The following is an 18,938-nucleotide window of genomic DNA, read 5'->3' on the forward strand; positions in this document are numbered from 1 at the left end:
TTACAAATGTCTCTGAAATCTAATGATATTGAACTAATGATTTTTAAACATAAATTCAAGTTCATCGTTATTAGAAATGTTTGAGACATTGGGTTTTTAATGATTTCAAAGTGCTTTTCTAGATTTTTTAGGGTTTTTTAAAAGACCAAGAAAGAAAATATCTAATACACGTACATGTATTTTGTATACAGAGACACATTATTAAAGACGGAAAGTAATTTCTTACATTTTATAACAGCATTATACATATCAAACATTCGAGACAGAAACGACAACAGGTACACGACTTTGAAGCTTAAGACACAAACCCTAGACCTTATTCATGCATATGGTTAACCCATACACAAGCAAACATAAACTGGTCACGACACAAAATGGAACAACACGTACATTCACCGAACTTATAAGTATAATCTGGACTCACTAAGCAAGGGTAAAGCCAGTGGGGCGGAGGTTGGCGACGCGGAGGAGACCAGAGACGGTTTCTCCGACCAGGGCCAATGATGATGAGAGGAGTTGGCCCGTAGGAAGTGCGGCGTTGCAGGTGGAGAGAGGGGTTGTGACGGCGACCTGACAATCGGATAGGAGTGTAGAAAGCACAAGCTGGATTGGGTTTACAAGCATCGAGAATAATCCGGCGGCGTTTGTAGTCGACGTTGAGACGACGTTGTTTTGTCCTCCGCATTGGAGCTGAACGCCGGCATCTGTTCAATTTTAAAACTTGTGATTGTTATGAACTGTAAAATTAATGAAATTACATTTGTCAAACGTGAATAGTGGTGGATTTATAGATTCCGTACACGAATGAATATGTAACATATACAAATACTTCTAGGAATCAATCGAAATATATATTTCATATCGCATTTTCACAATACAATTGAACTTACAAACGTGTTTAATTATACCATATTTATTTTACATAAAATCTATAACAACATATCGCTTTAACAAAACCAGCCTCGCCAATTTGTGTTGGTTTAGAGAACCGATACAAATGTTGTTGGCCTGGTTATTAATTTCAAATGATTGATTCATAGGTAAAAGGATAAGTTTGGAAAGCTTACTAACGAAAGCAGGAGCGGAGACATTGCCATTGGCAGAGCAACGAAGTACCCCTTGAATATTGATGAGACCTAAAATGCCTCCAAGGACACCACCACCACCACCACCACCAAGAAGCCCCCCAAGGCCACCATTACCAAGAAGGCCCCCTAGGCCACCACCACCAAGAAGTCCCCCTAGGCCACCACCACCACCACCACCACCAAGAAGGCCACCCAGACCACCAAGCTGAGCCTTAGCCACTGGAGACACCATCACGAGACACACGAAGATCAGTGAGAAGGTTATTCGTTTGTTCTTAAGCATTGTCATGTTCTTGGGAACAATTGTATATGAAATTACAGAGTAGCTAGACAGTAAATAAATGCTTTTCTTTTGTGTTGCTTTTGGTTTTGGATGTGATAAAGTGTCTTCCCATGCAGCTTTATTTATAGAACGAGTTTTGTAGATCTCGCCCCTCTTGTATACGTTGCTCTTATACATTTAAAGTCGGTGATGATGTCACTGATGTTTTTATTATATAATTTCATCATATATTTAAGTGAATTACGTCCATAGGTTTCATAAACCAGAATCCTAAAATTTAATTACAAGTTGTGTACAAGCAATCAATTATTACTATCTTTTCTTATACATCCTATTAGTTCATCCAAGAATCCTTGCAATCTTTTCCTATTTTCAGGAATACGAGATTAGGGGGTTTAAGTAAAAAACTGATGTGATAATAGTACTATACTAAATCATCGCCCGAGTTTAATCATGCTACTCTCGGCGAGTTATAATATTTGGAATATCAAACTGTACCGGTCTTGCATTCAAACCATGCATGCGTGAGATATATATTAGTTTCAAAATTCGACCCTTCTTGTATAATGTGTATTGAGAAATTCATTAAATATATATAAGTAGTCGGACGATAGGTATAACATGGTATAATCAATTATGATTATGAACTATACATCCCTATTTACTAATCAGCATCCAGATACAAACTAGCATCATAAAGAATTTAATATCGAAAAACAACTTGTTGCTTCCACAATATATTTCGCAAAATAAATCTGGTGTTCAAACTTTTGCACACGTACCAAAATTTTACATATCACAATCCGTAAGAAAAATATTTAATGGAATGAAGTTTCCTACTGTATGACAACAAAAGATTATTTATGTGAGACTAGTGATTCGTCTGACTTGAGTTAATGAAGTTTCTTCACTACTGAAAACATTTAATGGAATAAAGTTTCTTCACTAGTAAATAGATCAACACAATGATAACAAAAAGAATGTTTCCTATGTATGACAACAAATTTTTTTTTTTAAAAACTTAATTGAGTGAAAAATAAAGAAACTAAAAGAAAACTCATTCTCATGCAAAAAAAAATATTTAACATGTCAATTTCTTATTCCTTTTAATAATTAGTCAAGATATCGGAACCCACAAGGTAAAGAGACAGATCAAGAACGAAAGACAGAATATTGGAATACAGTTTTGTCTTTAAGTGTATCCTAAAGTGTTGGGTCAAGAAAGATATGGTGAGTTCAGCTTTGTCAAAGTTCAAAATCTAACCATTTGCATCATTGAGTGGTCTTAACTCCTAAACTCCAAATCATAGGAGGGCTCTCCTATAGATTTGGCTCCTTTTTTCCTGCTTAAATATTCTTATATATAAAAGCAAATCAAACTTACACAAGTAGACACTTGATATAACGAGATAAGGGAAAATCCACCACCCATCACTTGTGTTATATAGATTGGTCCACTGAACCTATTATTAATCTTCGACTTTATGTTGGATCGCTCGTTTTATAGCTATAACAAAAGAGTTATCTCTTAAGAGGTAAATGTAAATGTATGTTAATAATGAATTCAACGCAACTCCAGGGGACCAGCTGGATAGATCCATCCAAGGGATTAGTCGTATATCAAGTTGCTTGCCCTCTTGGTCACGGTAATTGTTTGGTATAATCGTTTGATATGGACACCACAAAGCCGTAAGAAAGTCATTCTAGAGTATACTGATAGTAACCAAGAAACTCGAGTAGATAGTAACAATGAGACAAAGAGTCTTGGAAACATGAGGTTTTCATCACCATAGTACTGCAAGTATATTTTTGAACTTGTTGTCACTGCTGGTTAAGTGCATTATGCGTGGCTTGGATATTTCAGAGCGTTTTCTTCACATTCTTACGCTCGTCATAGCCTCCCTTGTAACTTTAGTTAATCAATTGTTCATCTTATATTCTTTCTCTTGTGACATCATGCTCTTGTATATATATATACGATTTGGTATTTGGGGTTAAATTACCAAACCGATACGATAATGAAAGAATTGATTTAAACTTACCTTGCTGAAAATTTATGAAACATAAACAGTAGAATCTTGTTTCATAAACCTCGGAAGATTAAAGTTCTCTTTTATCTTCCATCATTTAACTTATAAATTAAAGAATTAGTGCCCATAAATTAAAGAATGGCATAGCAGCGGGGCAAGATCGGGTTACCTCAATGGCAAAGACTGGCTGAGGTCCTGATCGGTTACCACTCGAGTGGTGGATTGTCATCTATGACCATTAATTTCATATGATGCCCATAATAATTCATAAACATGGGGTATATTTATCATATTTATTGGAGAAAATCTTCATACTGAGATGCCCTTGTCCATAATAATGGCTTCAACACTCTTGCAAAACTACAATTAACATGACTTTATCTTGAGGAGAAACTGGCAAAAGCATCTTATATTTGTAAGATTAGTGATTCCTCTGACTTGAGTTTGAGATGATAACTAGAGAGGTGTGCGAGAGAGAGAGAGACCTCAGAAGCGTCTGATCTCTTTGGGAGGTCTGAAGTTAAGAGGATGGGTTTCAGGAGTTGCGTTCTCGTCTTCCTTCCACATCTTTATGGTCTTGTCTGCCTCACACGTTACCAGCCTTGAACCCGTCTGATCGTAACACGCTGCATATATACCAGCTTCACTCTCCAGCGAACCTAACAACGTGAAATGATAAAACGACTCAGATTTACTACTTGTTCACACTCGAGAACTTCCTTAGCTCCTTAGAAACTAATCAACAAGAACAAAAATTTAAAGAAACAGTAGTATGAGGTCATACCAGGCTGTACAATGGTTTCTGCCTGTTGGAAACTGTGACCACTCTTCCAATCCCAGAACCATAAGCTTCCATTATCACCTTCGACGATACAACAACGTAAACATTTTAAGAAACATGCATCCAGTGTAGTACGTATAAGTGTGTCATCCAGATACTATCAAATAAAAAGGTTTGGAAATGAGTTAATACCTCCAGTGACCATTACACCATCCTCATTAACAGCCACTGCGTTGATTGTGGCTCTTTGCTGAGAACTGCTCCATGGAGTATGACAACACCAAAACACATCAGAAAAAAAAAAACTACAATTTCTTTGACTGCATCAGAAAACTAACTGACTAAAAAATACTCAATGAAACTAGATACAAGAGCTAATTAACAAGGATTCCAGATACTTACAGCATGTTGTGGCGAAACTCTCCCTTAGGAAGGCTAAACTTCTTGATGTTATCAGCCGATGCAGAAACAAAAGCATTCCTGAAAAAAAATCAAGGGAACAAATTAAATCAGAGTGCATAATCTTGCACAGCCAAAGGTTGAAAGAGAAGGACAATTACTCTATCGGTTGAAGCGCCATTGCTCGGACAGCTTTCTTATGATTCGTTAGAGTTGCCATTGTTCTACCTGATTATAATAACCAAACAATATATATTTGTTAGTCAACTCTGCACACAACTGAAAAGCAAAAAAAATCAGAAGATGGTTAAACGTTAAGTGTACCATATCGAAGGTCCCAAAATTTAATGGTCGAATCATGAGAACCGGTAACAACTTGTGGGTCCTGCAAGATTACACACACCATCAGCTCTCATATCCCAAGTTCAAATGATTTCCGAAAGTAAAACAGATGACCATATAGCATAAAACAGAAGTGCTCGCTTATGAAAAGTGGCTTACGGTTGGATGGGTGAAAACGGAACAAACGTCTTTGTCATGTCCCGAGAGTGCAAACGTCTGCTTATTCGTACGGATATCCCACACCTACATGCAGAAACAGGATTTTAAACAACAATCTCAGCGAAACTCAGAAACTGAAAACATGATACATCTTTTCACTAAATTTCATACCCTGCAGACAGAGTCTCGCCCTCCGGTTAGTACAACGTCCAGAGTTGGATGAAAAGCTAAGCAATAGACTCCACTCAAGTGACCATGATAAGATCGGATAACCTATCCAAGCAAAATTCCAAAAAACACAGAACATGAGAAGTTAAGATCAGGAAGACATGTAATTCATCTACAATGAAGTGAAGTCCATCATCGAGTTTAAACCTTATTCTGCTCAAGGTCCCAGCATTTGACTTGCTTGTCATCACCAGCAGAGAACATGTAGGTATCTTTGTTGCTTACAGCCAGGCCTGTGAAACAATGATTAAGCAAATCTTAGAAAGTCGAAGCATGGAACTTTGCTTTGCAAGAATTATTGATGAAATGGATGGGGTTAAGATTGAAAAAGGCTAACCTCGTACTTGCCCAATATGTCCAGTAAGTGTGAGCTTCAGAACTCCACTCGCTACATCCCATACCTAGAGAACATGAGCCATATAAGAGAAAACTTCTACAGAAGTAATAAAACCAGGATTGCTACAAGTGGTAAAGTTGCACTCGAGTTCCAGGAACTACCCCACAGGATGAAAGTATGGTAAATGCATGAGATATGGGTAAACGATGCATTAAGAGCTAGGTAACAGAATCTAGCAAAATTCATATTATAAAAGGAGGTTAAAAGAAGAAGAAAAAAAGGCATTGAAGTTTTCAACATGTAGAGCTTATCGGTTTACCTTAATGGTACGATCAGCAGAACCAGTGCAAAACCATTCATTACTTGAGTCAAATGCAACAGATCTAACCCAGCCCAAGTGCCCCTGGATCACCTGTTAAAAGAAACAAAAGATACATCACTTCATATGAACGTTAAGTACTCTCGAGAAGCCAACAAATGGCCTAAGAAGAGCTGCATGCTTCGCTTATACGATATGTCAATTCGATGCAGAAACGCTACTATACCACAACATATCTTACCCTGTAATTCTTCCATGGCGCATGCCACTCTGGACGGGGCCATCTACTAGGTATTCTCTCCATTAAAGCAGAAGTTGACAGGTTCCATGACTATGAACAAACTCATCAGAGTTTTATGTACAATCTAACATGTGGTGTCATTACAGAGAGCTCATAAAAGAGGAAAAGGAAAGGACAGAGAACCTTTCAGATGAGGATCCAAATGCAGGAAGAACAGTGGTGCCTTTGCCTGCGTGAACAGTGTTGTCGTTCCTGTAATTCGATCCATTATCAGCATCATCACGATATAAGTAGAGCAAAAAGATTCTTGAGAATGTAGTAAATTTTTTTTTATCGATTAGTAAAATTACAAAGGAAAAAAAGGGTAAACTCACAAGGTTCTTGGCGGTAAAGCTGGACCAACAACAGCTAAAGCTTTCTCTGTTACGCCCTTTTGAACTTCCTTGGCTCCTTCTGTACCTGGTAGAATTCATCGAGCAGTAAAAGTTAGAAACTTTAGAACGAACGAGAAACCATAATGCAAAGAAAATAATGGTACTTCAACTTGTTTTCAAATCCCTACTTATAGAGATACGAATAAAGGCTCAAAACTGCGATAAAGAATGAGATGAAGAAAAAACTAGAAAGGTGGAAACTTTCTCACATGGAAGGGCAATGGATGGAGCTATCTGCTCATTGTTATGGTCAGACTTACGTATATGATCACGAGCGGGGGAGAAAAGATCAAGAGCTCGCTTTACTGATTTCAGATTCATCTTTTGCAGTGACTGTGGCTCGATCTCCGTCGTCATCGTCGATTCGTCGTTTTCACACGAAAAAGAGAGCGAGAGAAACGAAACTATCTGCAGAAGATCGAATCGGATCTTTATTTATACGTTAACCCAACTCTCGGCGGTTTAATATTTTATAATCCTTTTTCCGGGCAAATCTCAAAAATAACACATTTTCTAAGTTTAAGTCACAAAAATAATATTCAAAAACCAAAATGACCAAAATAACATTTTATCTTTTGAAAAAATTAATTTTTTTTATATTTTTCAAAATTTGAAATCTTATCCCAAAACCCCACTACACAACTCTAAACCCTAAAACCTAAACTCTAAACCCTAAATCCTAAACCCTAAACCCTAAACCTTGAACCCTAAACTTCACCCCTTAACCCCAAACCCCAAACCCTAAACCCCACCCCTAAATCCTAAACCCTGAACTATAAATCCTAAACCCTAAACCCTAAATCCTAAATTCCACCCCTTAACCCTAAACTCTAAACCCTAAACTCTACCTCTGAACTCTAAATCCTAAACCCTAAACTCTAAACCCTAAACCCTAAACCCTAAATTCTAAACTCTACCCCTTAACTCTAAACCCTAATGTCTAAATTAATTTACCATTAGGATATAAATGTATATTTATCTCTTTTGATAAAACATTAAGTGCTATTTTGATCATTTTTATTCTTAGAGATTATATTTGTGATAAAAACTTTTTTTTATTGCTATCTTAGTCATTTTTTCATTATTTTTTTTTTAAAAAAGGAAAAGGGTAAAATAGTAATTAACTATTATCTCCTTTTCTCTCGATCGGAAACCCTCGTTAGGCTCGAGTATAAATACCGTTGTTACGTCCTCGAGGTAACCCCCTCGTCGCTGCGTCTCTCTCCCGCAACCTTATAGATTCGTTTTTATTCCCATCGATCGGAGAGAGAGAGAATAATTCAATAAGCGACCATGTTGGTGTACACTGATCTTCTCACCGGTAAGCTCAATCATTGGTTTTCGATCGAACTAATTGTTGATTTCGACTTGTTCTGCTTCGAATTGAGATTTCGTTAGATCTGTAATCGCATCCTACGTTTAGATCGTCGATTTGCAGCTGTAATGCAATCAGTTATAGGCATAGTTATTGATTAGGCGATTTAGATTGGATGTACAATAGTTTTCTCGTCAATTTGTAATTCTATTCGTGATGGGCATAGTTATTGAATCTTATGGTTGGATCTGTTATTGATTAGTGTTTCTGAATGTCCTAGTTGATGCTTCTTCTCGTATTTGGGTGTATTTGTATGAATTAGGTTTATTATTTTGATCTTTGGTGAATCTAGATTGAATTTGCCTGACCTTATCTTTAGGATTCATATGTTCTATAATATGAATCAGTGGATTGGCTTACTGAAGATTATTGGTTAATGTTTCAGGTGATGAGCTTCTCTCTGACTCTTTCCCTTACAAGGAGATTGAGAATGGTATTCTTTGGGAAGTTGAAGGAAAGGTATGTGCCAACCCTTTACTCTGTATTCATCAAAAGTTGCAAAGACTTTTGTTTTGAGTTTTTTGTGTTCTCATTGGGTTTTATTCTTTTGCGTTGTTGTTATATCCAGTGGACTACCCAGGGATGTGTAGAGGTTAACATTGGTGCCAACCCCTCTGCTGAAGAAGGTGGTGAGGACGAGGGTGTTGACGACTCTGTTCAAAAGGTTGTTGACATTGTCGACACCTTCAGGCTCCAGGAGCAACCGACCTACGACAAGAAGGGGTTCATCGCCTATATCAAAAAGTACATCAAGCTTTTGACCCCCAAGCTCAACGCCGAAGATCAAGAAGCTTTCAAGAAGGGTATTGAGGGAGCTACCAAGTACTTGCTCCCTAAGCTCAAGGACTTCCAATTGTAAGTACCCCCTTCACAATCCTTATATTTTCATTGCTTTATGACGATCAATTGTAATGGAATCTCATTTATGGTTACGTTGTTTTGATATTATTTACAGCTTTGTTGGGGAGAGCATGCACGATGACAGCACTGTGGTCTTTGCTTACTACAAGGAGGGTGCTACTAACCCAACATTTTTGTACTTCGGACATGGTTTGAAGGAGGTCAAGTGCTGATTGAGAGAAGCTCTCGTGTGGTCGGTCGCAGCGACTCTATTAAGTCTATGTCTCTTTATATTGTTATGTGTTTCTTCCCCACCATTTTACTTTTCTTTCTACTTCTCATCTCTGTTGCAAGATTCTCAAGTTATTAATCCGAAAACAATGGTTTGTTAGTTGAATTTTGGTTCGTCCTTTACTTTTTGCGTCTTTGATTTTTATCTCTTTTTTGGTTTGAGTTTCACACAGTATTAAAATATAGCCAATTACTATATTGTAATCAATATGTGGCTGCCACATAGTCAATTTAGTTTAGTTTGACACCTATTGAAAAAGAAAAACTAATCTGAGAAAAGTGAAATGAAATAACGTACAATCACGTCAAAGGTAAACCACTTGCTTCAAAGTTTATTAATTTCGTTACAACATAATAGTACTTAAAAGTGTACGTCTCCTACCTCCTTCACCGCCGTTTACCTTCATCGCCGGACTGTTCCAGTCTTCTCCTTGACCATCGTTTAGCTTCCTTAGGAAACCCATCAAGGCAAAACCTAGAAAAATCAAACTCAAATCCAATAATCAATTTCGATTCCACACTATCACTAAATCAGAGAAGTTTCAGTTTTTCACTGTTTTAATCTATATCTCTTGACGTCTTAATCAAAAAATATCGTTCGTGTTGGATGAAAACCCAGAGATCTCTTCTATATTTATCTTTTGATTAACTGTTTATCTTCTTTGACATCATAAAAATGAAAACATTTAGATCAACGAGAGATCTTGTTAAATTGAGTTAAAAGAGAAGAGGAACAAGAGTGGTTGGGCATGAATCAGATCTGAGTGTAATCCCGAACAAACGTTTTGTTCATCTTTGATCGTGATTTGATGGTGAAGTAGCGAGAGAGTTGAGATATGTGACCGGTAGGTTCGATTCACCCTACTTTAGCAAATATCAAAACGACGTTGTTTCACTTTTCCCTGGTTAAAAAAAAGTTAAATATGTGTCAAACTAAACCAAATCAATTGACTATGTGCCAGCCACGTCAACACAAGTGGATAAAACCGAAATTGATTCTGGTTATGTAGTAGTTGACCACATTTTAATAATTTGTGTGAAATTTAAATTTTGAGTTCATGATGTTTTAACTTGATCAAAAAGTTCGTGTATGAATAGCATATATGGTAGCGGTAAGTTTAAAAGGGAATTGACAGTTTTCCCATGTAATTTGGTCTGATTATCAGTTACTATCAGTTGAACTTCGCTTGTCTAGTTTAAGCCTTGTGAACTCATACCGTAACTGAATCAATCTTGTCTTCAGCAAACATAAGTGTGTTTCATCTCCGTAATGCTTCTTATGGCATTCCATCACGCGTGCATCCTTTTTGTTATAATTCTATATCTTCTTGGTTTCAAGTTATTATGCACGATGACTAATGTGGACCTTGGACGCAATAGTAAACGTCACTTGTTGTTGCCAATTGAACTTTTACAATTTACGAGTATTCCATACATGCTTGATTTTTCTTCTTCTCCTTAATAATCCCATTTACCCGTCATTGAGAAAATGTTGGTTATGAGCATTTTTTAGTGTAGAATATTATGTTTTCTTGAAGCTTCATTTAGTTGCTCAACATAATTTGATGTATGTGTTTTTGTCTGTGTGTAGAGGAGATGACAACCAAAATGTGTTGTTAATATTGTGTCTCAAGTAAAAGGAAACGTGATTTGGTCGGGTTGACGTTGCTCCAACTCTCTTGCCTCTAATTGTATTCGAAGTCATTATCTTCTTTAGAGTTCACTTGTTCCTTCGCTTTTAAACAAATTATTAATTCACGTGGTCACTTGTTAATCTTAAAAGGTGAGGTACTCTATGTAAAAGCTGCACAAAACAAGAAACCAGTTCTATTAGAATGGAGAAAACAAAGAAAAAACTACTTTCACTTGCTACTTAAAACCAGAAATCCTTTAGATCGAAATGCTTTAAGATAAAGCAAAGCTTTTTGATTCAAAAGAAAGTAACCCACAAGCTTTGTTGTCCCACTTTTCAACTTTTGAATATTCTTGTTCTCGTATATTATATTTGGATAATACACCACACAAACAAAATTAACAAATATTATAGCTCTTAAATTCTTTATACACACACATATGCATGATACATCTACACATTGCAAAAAAAAATTGGAAATCAAAACTCAGACTTCAATAATACAAAAGATCAAATGGGTCAACAACATAAAATAAATATGAAAGGAATATAAGAACAATGGTTATAAGAATATTAAATCATAGCATGTACGAAAATTCCCAAAGTTGTGGCATTCATGTCGAGGAAAACTCATGTCATTTTCCACAGACATATTCAAAATTTCATCTCTCAATTACTACTGTTGTCCAAATCAATATGATAGTAGAAGTGTGGCACGATAGTCATATTCAAATTTCATACCTCTACTGAAAACTCATGTCATTTGTCATCTAGAGAGAGTACCATAGTATTACTATCTATGGTCCAAATCAATATCCTGTCAGTTTATGCAATTTGGTCAAATAAGGAATGATTCAAACCATATAAATTTTCCTTTTATTTTGTTTTGTTTAGTATATATCATTGATGACTGAGCTCAATGTAAATAAACCGATAGATGACAAAGATTGATTTCAACAATATCGTAGAAACAAAAAACATATAAGACAGCAAGCATACTGCAATAACCCATGCCGTTTCACAGAAGATCGTGTGGACTTGTTTTAAAAAATGATGTGGACTAGATAGCACAATTTATAAAAGTAGGATAAATCAGTAAATGTTTCTGAAGTTAAAGGATGTTCTAACTGTCACTTTTTTAAAAAAAAAAAGTTTAAACGCTTCGACTTTTTTTTTAAAAAAATTTTAATTTAATATATTTTTTTAACTTGGTCTTATAACACTTTGTCAAATCTTCTTCAACGCCTCTCTTTCTTTCTCTCTCTCCGCCTGTAGAAGAAAGAAAATTTTGAACAGAGCTTTCTCTCTCTCTCTGCGCATCGCTTAGGGTTCCAATCGGATCTGATTGTATTTTCAAATCGCAGATCTCTAATCGAATCGTTGCGTGTCTTCGTTTCCCTCTGGTAACTATCCCTTACATTTTTTCTTTTTGTTGTTAATTCGATCTTCGTCTCGGCTTCTCTGATGCAAATCCATGGGTGGAAATTTCAGATTCGAAGAAAGCGAAACGAGTTTGCTGATTTCATGTTTGAATCTCCACATTGTGAGTTTCCCTTCGATTGAGATTCTGTAGATTGAATTTTGATATCTGATTTTTGTTTTTGGTTTGGGATGAAAGAGTTGTTTCTATCAGATCTCCCAAGTTGGCTCCTCAAAGAAGATCGCAGCGCCACATGGGCGGCCATATGCAGCAGACCAACGCTGCGGCCGCGACGGCGCTTTACGATGCGGGACCCGCTAATGACGCTGGAGATGCTGTCATGGCACGGTGGCTACAATCCGCTGGATTGCAGCATCTGGGGTCTCCCGTTGCTTCCACAGGCAATAATGATCAGCGTCATCTTCCTAACCTTCTCATGCAGGTATTCTTGATTCTTTGTCTCTGTAATCTTCCAGTAACTTGCATGCCTTTACTTCTCCTGTTGTAGCCTAATCTAACTGGTAAAAGTATGACACTTTTTGTATTAGACCCGCATAGCCGAGTCTTGGTAGACGAATGTAGGATTGTGTCCCTTCCTTTTATGTATATTTGTCGTAATGTATCTCAAGGAGAGAGCTTGGGATGTTTTTGACCATCCATGTGGTAATTTCTCTTTTGATTGGTCAATTTTCATTTTGCTTGTTCTTGGAATATATGTTTCAGGGAGCAATAGAATTACTCTAGTTGGTAAAAGTCTGACAATTTTGTATTAGACTCAGATAGCCTAAGCATGATGGTGTAGGACTACCAAAAAAAAAAAAAAACTGAAAGACGAATGTAGGATTGTTTCTCTTTTATGTATATTAGTTGAGCTTGGAAAGTTGAAATTTTTTTACCATCCATGGGAATGTGAATACGCATCATGTTTGTTTCAGGGATGTTAGTAATGTCTCTTTCTATAGGTGAATTTCTTTGCTATAGAAACTTCTGCGTGGCTGGCTCTTGTTTTTGTTTGTATGAACGGGAATTTGAAGCCTCCTTTGTGGTGTTTTGCGGTATCTGCTAGGGTTATGGAGCGCAGACTGCTGAAGAGAAGCAAAGACTGTTCAATTTAATGAGAAATCTTAATTTTAACGGGGAGTCGACTTCCGAATCATATACACCAACGTATCAGGCATCATCAGCTATGCCTTCCTCGGAAGGATTTTTCTCACCCGAGTTCAGAGGTGATTTTGGAGCTGGATTAATGGATCTTCATGCAATGGATGATACAGAGCTGCTATCTGAGGTACGTTTGGAAGAAGAACTAGTACAGAGTTTATTCATAGTTATGCTCATTAGTGTTCACATAGATTAGAAAAACAAAACATTTTATTCATTGTCTGTTCTTGAGTTACATCTCGGTCGATAGTAGTGTAACTAGCAATCTTACATTATCATATTGTGTTCCACCTAATACATTGGCTTGGTGAGCATGCAATCGGAAGGAATATGAATAGGATTTAGCGAGAGATGGCAGTTATAGTATTGATTTCGTTGAAAAAGCTTCTGAAAATTTCGATTGCATTTGCTAGTTCTTAACGGATGAGTTTATCCATGTGAAATTTATCAATTCATTGTTTTGTAGTATTTCATTTTTCTTTCATTTTGCAGCATGTGATTACCGAACCCTTTGAGCCGTCACCTTTCATGCCTAGTGTGAATAAAGAATTTGAAGAAGATTTTAATTTGCCAGCTAATCGTCAACAACGGCAACAAACAGATGCTGAACCTTTGGGCTCATTGCCTAAGAGTGAAAAAGAAAATACCAGTGTAGCAAAGATTAAAGTAGTGGTAAGGCATTCATTTGAGCAGTAACTGTTTCTTAACTACGTGATTGTTTTTTAAGCAACATTCACTATGACTAGGGCTCATTGAGAACCGTTGTTTGCTGTCTTCACTCTCTAGGTAAGGAAAAGACCCCTAAATAAGAAAGAAATAGCTAGAAAAGAGGAGGATGTCGTGACCGTGTCTGATAATTCTTTGACTGTCCATGAGCCCAAGCTGAAGGTTTGTGTGTAGTCTTCATTGAAGATAATAATGGCATGATTCAGTTAAATAACTAAACGATGGCATCTGATATTGAGAGAATCATAATCTTGTTGGTGCAGGTCGATTTGACAGCTTATGTGGAAAATCATGAGTTCTGCTTTGATGCTGTTCTAGATGAGGATGTTTCAAATGATGAGGTAATTTAATAATCAAACGTATTGAAGTCCATAACAAATTCTAGCAGGAGTACATGATGCAACCTTGAGCTGTGACAGATTTATGAATGGACACTAAGCTTTGTAGATTTTTAAAAGCTTTACTCTGCGTTGATCTTGTGTGTTGTTTCCTTAAACAGGTGTATCGGGCCACGATTGAGCCGATAATTCCCATTATTTTCCAGAGAACAAAAGCTACATGTTTTGCATATGGTCAAACAGGTATGCAATGGCAGTAATGTTTATTCGAAGATATTAGATGATAATATTTCTTCTTGATTTCATTTGATGGCCCTGATGATGTTTTGCTTTATTCAGGTAGTGGTAAGACATACACAATGAAGCCACTACCCATACGAGCTGTTGAAGATCTAATGAGGTTGTTGCGTCAACCAGTATATAGCAATCAGAGGTTTAAATTGTGGCTCAGCTATTTTGAGATATATGGCGGAAAGCTGTTTGATCTTCTCAGTGAGAGAAAGTTAGTGTTCTTTCTCTTTCTTTCTCATTTCTGCTTAAGTCATAATTTTAGACATTTTATGTTTTTTCCTTTGGCATATACATTTTTCTTTATGCTTTGAATTATTATTTTGGTGTCTTCAAATTATTTGGCCCCCTTGAAAGATGTTATGAAATTGTAAATATTGTCATCTGTTGTCTACAATTGCAAATGGAAGTTTTGAGTTGTCTAAATCACTCAGTTATTGTCGAGCAGGAAACTTTGCATGCGAGAAGATGGTAGACAACAAGTTTGCATTGTTGGCCTGCAAGAGTATGAAGTTTCAGATGTTCAAATTGTAAAAGACTTCATAGAGAAAGGAAATGCAGAAAGGAGCACTGGGTCTACTGGAGCAAATGAGGAATCTTCTAGATCACATGCTATCTTACAGCTTGTTGTAAAGAAGCATGTTGAGGTAAAAGAAACTAGACGCAAAAACAATGATGCCAAGGAATTGCCTGGGAAAGTTGTTGGGAAGATTTCTTTCATTGACCTTGCTGGCAGTGAAAGAGGTGCAGACACCACAGACAATGACCGCCAAACAAGGTAAGGATGCTCTTTTCTATGCCTCTTTTTGGACTTGTGTGTTTGATGGGGTGGCACTATGTTACTTTAGGACCACCACAATCTTGATCTTTAGTTTTCACGGTTGATTTTGCTTAGGATTGAAGGAGCGGAAATCAATAAGAGTCTCTTGGCCCTAAAGGAATGTATACGTGCGCTGGACAATGACCAGCTACATATACCATTCCGTGGAAGCAAACTAACCGAAGTGCTCCGTGACTCGTTCGTTGGAAACTCAAGAACGGTGATGATCTCTTGCATCTCTCCGAGTGTAGGATCGTGTGAACATACCCTCAATACACTAAGATATGCTGATCGGTATGTTTTGTACAAACGTTAGACTAATTCTGAGTTCCAGCCCTTCTTAACCTGTTTGTTATATATGGAATAAACAGGGTCAAAAGTCTATCGAAAAGTGGGAACAGCAAGAAAGATCAAACTGCCAATTCAATGCCTCCAGTTAACAAGGAAGCTTTGCTGGCCTCAAACGATGTGGAAGATATCTTTGAGCCTCCACAGGAAGTGAATGTACAGGAAACAGGGAGGAGGATCGAAAAGGAAAGCTACACTACTTCGACTACTGACTTCAGACAACCTACAAGTTTTCGAGAGGAAAGTGGAATCCCATCAATCTCAATGGACAAAGGGAGATCAGAGACGAACAACAGTTCTTTTGGTGGCTCCGCTAGTCAGAGGAACCACTTGTCTTCATATCCGCAAGAGACTTCAGACCGTGAAGAGAAAGTGAAGAAAGTGTCACCACCTCGTGGGAAAGCGTGGCGGGAAGAAAAACCAGACAGACCACCACAAAACTTGTCTAAAAGAGATGTCAGGTCATCGGATATCCCTACCTTGACAAGCTTTAGACAGAACACAAGCGAAACTGCTTCAAGGCAGTATGAAACTGATACTTCGCTTGATGAAAACATTGACGCACTGCTGGAGGTAACATAGTTACTTAACATCTACGACAAGAGATTATCTTACTAATACTAATAGTTATGATAACCACCGGTTCAGGAAGAAGAAGCTCTGATTGCAGCGCACAGAAAAGAAATAGAGGATACAATGGAGATTGTTCGCGAGGTAAGTAAACGTAACTAAATGACTATTCGATTTTAGAGATTATCATCGCTTTGTTTTGTTTTTACATATCTTAATCAGGAAATGAAGCTTCTAGCGGAGGTAGACCAACCAGGAAGCATGATAGAAAACTACGTAACGCAACTGAGCTTTGTCTTGTCCCGGAAAGCAGCGGGGCTTGTCAGTCTCCAAGCGAGGCTAGCTCGGTTCCAACACCGTCTCAAGGAACAAGAGATACTGAGCCGTAAGAGAGTTCCTCCTCGGTAGTTGGTAGAAAGAACGACTTTTGTGTGTGGTGTTGTCAAGTGTGAAAGTTTGCTTGGGACACAATGAAGAAAGAAATTGAAATTTTAGTTTCAGTTCTGCATAAAATATGGTGATCTCTTCTTGAATCATGTTTGTGAATTTATTTCACTTTATTTTTAAATCTATTATAAAATTATACCTTTTGTGTTTCTTATTTTTCTCTAACTATCCTTTCCAAAAGTGGGCACAACAATAGCAGTGTATTGTTTTTATTTTATTTATCAGTAAATTAGAAATATAAAATATTTACAAAATTAGATTTTTGAGAATGAAAGCTCTCTTCCTCACTCTTGTGTTTCATGCTCTTGTGACACATTATAAATCCCAAATATAAGCCCAAAAATAGTGAAATGTGATTGAACCATGAAATTCCACAAACCGAATATAACCGTAGAAAACCAAAAAATTGGTTGGAGTAATTGATTTCGCAACGCTTCAAATGGGAAGTCGCCGATGCACCTGAAACTTAAAATTTCATTCCTCATGTTTCTAAGCCTTCTTGATTCATGTATACGATCACAGATTCTAATCCTAGGTCAAATCATTCATCAGCACCTTCTCAAACGCTCCCTCACGCTAACTTCCTCCACCGTACTCGTCAAACTAACTCGCCTCTATGCATCATGCAACGAAGTAAAACTTGCACGCCACGCTTTCGACGAAATTATTCACCCAAGAACCAATCTCATCCCCTGGGACGTGATGATCAGATCCTACGTATCGAACGATCACCCAGAAAAGGGTTTGGATTTGTATGATTGTTATCTATAACAACTTTTTAAAAAATGATTGTAGGCTTCACGTTGGAAGAATTGATGAATGTTCCGGCTGGATGGAGACGGAGATATCATGACGATGTGACTGTGATGGTAATCACTTTCGGTACAGATCAACGCACCTCAAAGGCTTCTCCGTTTGTGTGATGATTGATGACGACAAAATATTGAATTGGTGAAATTATAAATCATCTCTTTGATCGTATTTAAACGCACGAAACTGATCTTTGCTGGCATTTTAAGTGTACATGTTATTGTAGTGTGGACGTTCTTTAATTTGTAAAACGACAGAATTGGTTCTCTTAATTGATTAAGTACTACTTGTTGTGTGTTCCATATTAAATAATGTAAGAATTGTCAACCTTAGAAATTTGAATCCACGACTACAAGGTTAAGAACCTTATACTCTATCAACTGATCTAAACATATATTGATGATATGAACAACTTAATAGCATAGATAATGAGAAATGAAGTTCTGAATCTTTGATTTATGAGAAAAAAATATTATTCAACGATGATGTGACATGTATAATATAATGTCTCTGATAAATTGAATTTTCTCTTTTTAGGGTTTACCAGTTGTTATGAAGATTTTGAGATATATGTCGAGATAAGATATAAAAGAGCCACGTAATATTAGTATCAGTTTTACCACACTGTAAAATATCTATTGTATTTATTTAAAATTAGATATTACTGGAACTTAAATACAAAACTCCACTTTGAAACACAACAATAAATCCCCACTTGAAATTCACATATGCTAGTTACATAACCAATATGCAATAATAAATAATTTCATTAAGTTCACTATTCACCCTTATATCATTTTTATTGGTTAAAAAGGAAAAAATCATAAATAATTTAATTCAAGAGCATTTCCTCAAACACAATTGAGATCTTAAATACAAACAAAAGATCTAACATAATGTGACATAAATATTATGATCAAACTAAATATTAGATCATAAAAATCTTCAAACATGCAAACCATCCTACTATAATCTAATCATGATCAAACTAAATATTAGATCATAAAAATCATGAATTACAAAGAAATAGACATAAACATTATAAAAATTGATAAAATATAAGAGATATATGATGAATAAACAATGACTAGAGTATTGTATGAAGATTAAAATCAATCCAAACACATCAAAATATTATTTTGATGATGAAAGACAAAATTTGGGCAAACATAATATGTTTCCATTACTTTAGTAAATAAGAAAATAGAAAGTCACATTTATCAATGTGGT

At 36.6% G+C, this 18,938-nt stretch overlaps 4 protein-coding genes across 5 annotated transcripts; 2 read left to right on the forward strand and 2 right to left on the reverse strand.

Annotated features, from left to right (window-relative positions):
- Nucleotides 1-177: 177 nt before the first annotated feature.
- Nucleotides 178-1,482, reverse strand: LOC106316284 (phylloplanin-like). Its single transcript, XM_013754162.1, has 2 exons — nt 1,068-1,482; nt 178-704 (listed from the first exon to the last, which is right to left on the reverse strand). The coding sequence occupies exons 1-2, from the start codon at nt 1,375-1,377 to the stop codon at nt 424-426; spliced, it is 591 nt and encodes a 196-aa protein (XP_013609616.1). The 5' UTR covers nt 1,378-1,482; the 3' UTR covers nt 178-423.
- A 2,118-nt stretch (nt 1,483-3,600) lies between these two features.
- Nucleotides 3,601-6,998, reverse strand: LOC106338902 (protein pleiotropic regulator PRL2). The gene is made up of 15 exons (XM_013777773.1): nt 6,851-6,998; nt 6,582-6,666; nt 6,384-6,459; nt 6,208-6,297; nt 5,967-6,059; nt 5,648-5,711; nt 5,458-5,543; nt 5,254-5,355; nt 5,083-5,166; nt 4,906-4,966; nt 4,743-4,809; nt 4,585-4,662; nt 4,375-4,439; nt 4,186-4,263; nt 3,601-4,060 (listed from the first exon to the last, which is right to left on the reverse strand). The coding sequence occupies exons 1-15, from the start codon at nt 6,996-6,998 to the stop codon at nt 3,888-3,890; spliced, it is 1,350 nt and encodes a 449-aa protein (XP_013633227.1). The 3' UTR covers nt 3,601-3,887.
- Nucleotides 6,999-7,816: 818 nt separating this feature from the next.
- Nucleotides 7,817-9,273, forward strand: LOC106294955 (translationally-controlled tumor protein homolog). Its single transcript, XM_013730719.1, has 4 exons — nt 7,817-7,962; nt 8,402-8,475; nt 8,585-8,871; nt 8,972-9,273. The coding sequence occupies exons 1-4, from the start codon at nt 7,935-7,937 to the stop codon at nt 9,087-9,089; spliced, it is 507 nt and encodes a 168-aa protein (XP_013586173.1). The 5' UTR covers nt 7,817-7,934; the 3' UTR covers nt 9,090-9,273.
- Nucleotides 9,274-12,012: 2,739 nt separating this feature from the next.
- On the forward strand, nt 12,013-17,078 carry LOC106316292 (kinesin-13A). Of its 2 annotated transcripts, none has more exons than XM_013754172.1 (14): nt 12,013-12,183; nt 12,272-12,323; nt 12,399-12,642; nt 13,267-13,488; nt 13,854-14,033; nt 14,148-14,249; nt 14,351-14,428; nt 14,587-14,668; nt 14,765-14,927; nt 15,162-15,491; nt 15,609-15,827; nt 15,905-16,454; nt 16,530-16,595; nt 16,674-17,078. In XM_013754172.1, the coding sequence occupies exons 3-14, from the start codon at nt 12,454-12,456 to the stop codon at nt 16,857-16,859; spliced, it is 2,367 nt and encodes a 788-aa protein (XP_013609626.1). In that variant the 5' UTR covers nt 12,013-12,183; nt 12,272-12,323; nt 12,399-12,453; the 3' UTR covers nt 16,860-17,078. The 2 variants fall into 2 exon arrangements, with proteins under 2 accessions (XP_013609626.1, XP_013609632.1); XM_013754178.1 differs by having other exon boundaries at nt 12,414-12,642.
- Nucleotides 17,079-18,938: the final 1,860 nt, after the last annotated feature.

Source organism: Brassica oleracea, chromosome C1 (genome assembly GCF_000695525.1).
Source record: "Brassica oleracea var. oleracea cultivar TO1000 chromosome C1, BOL, whole genome shotgun sequence".
Taxonomy (NCBI): Eukaryota; Viridiplantae; Streptophyta; class Magnoliopsida; order Brassicales; family Brassicaceae; genus Brassica; species Brassica oleracea.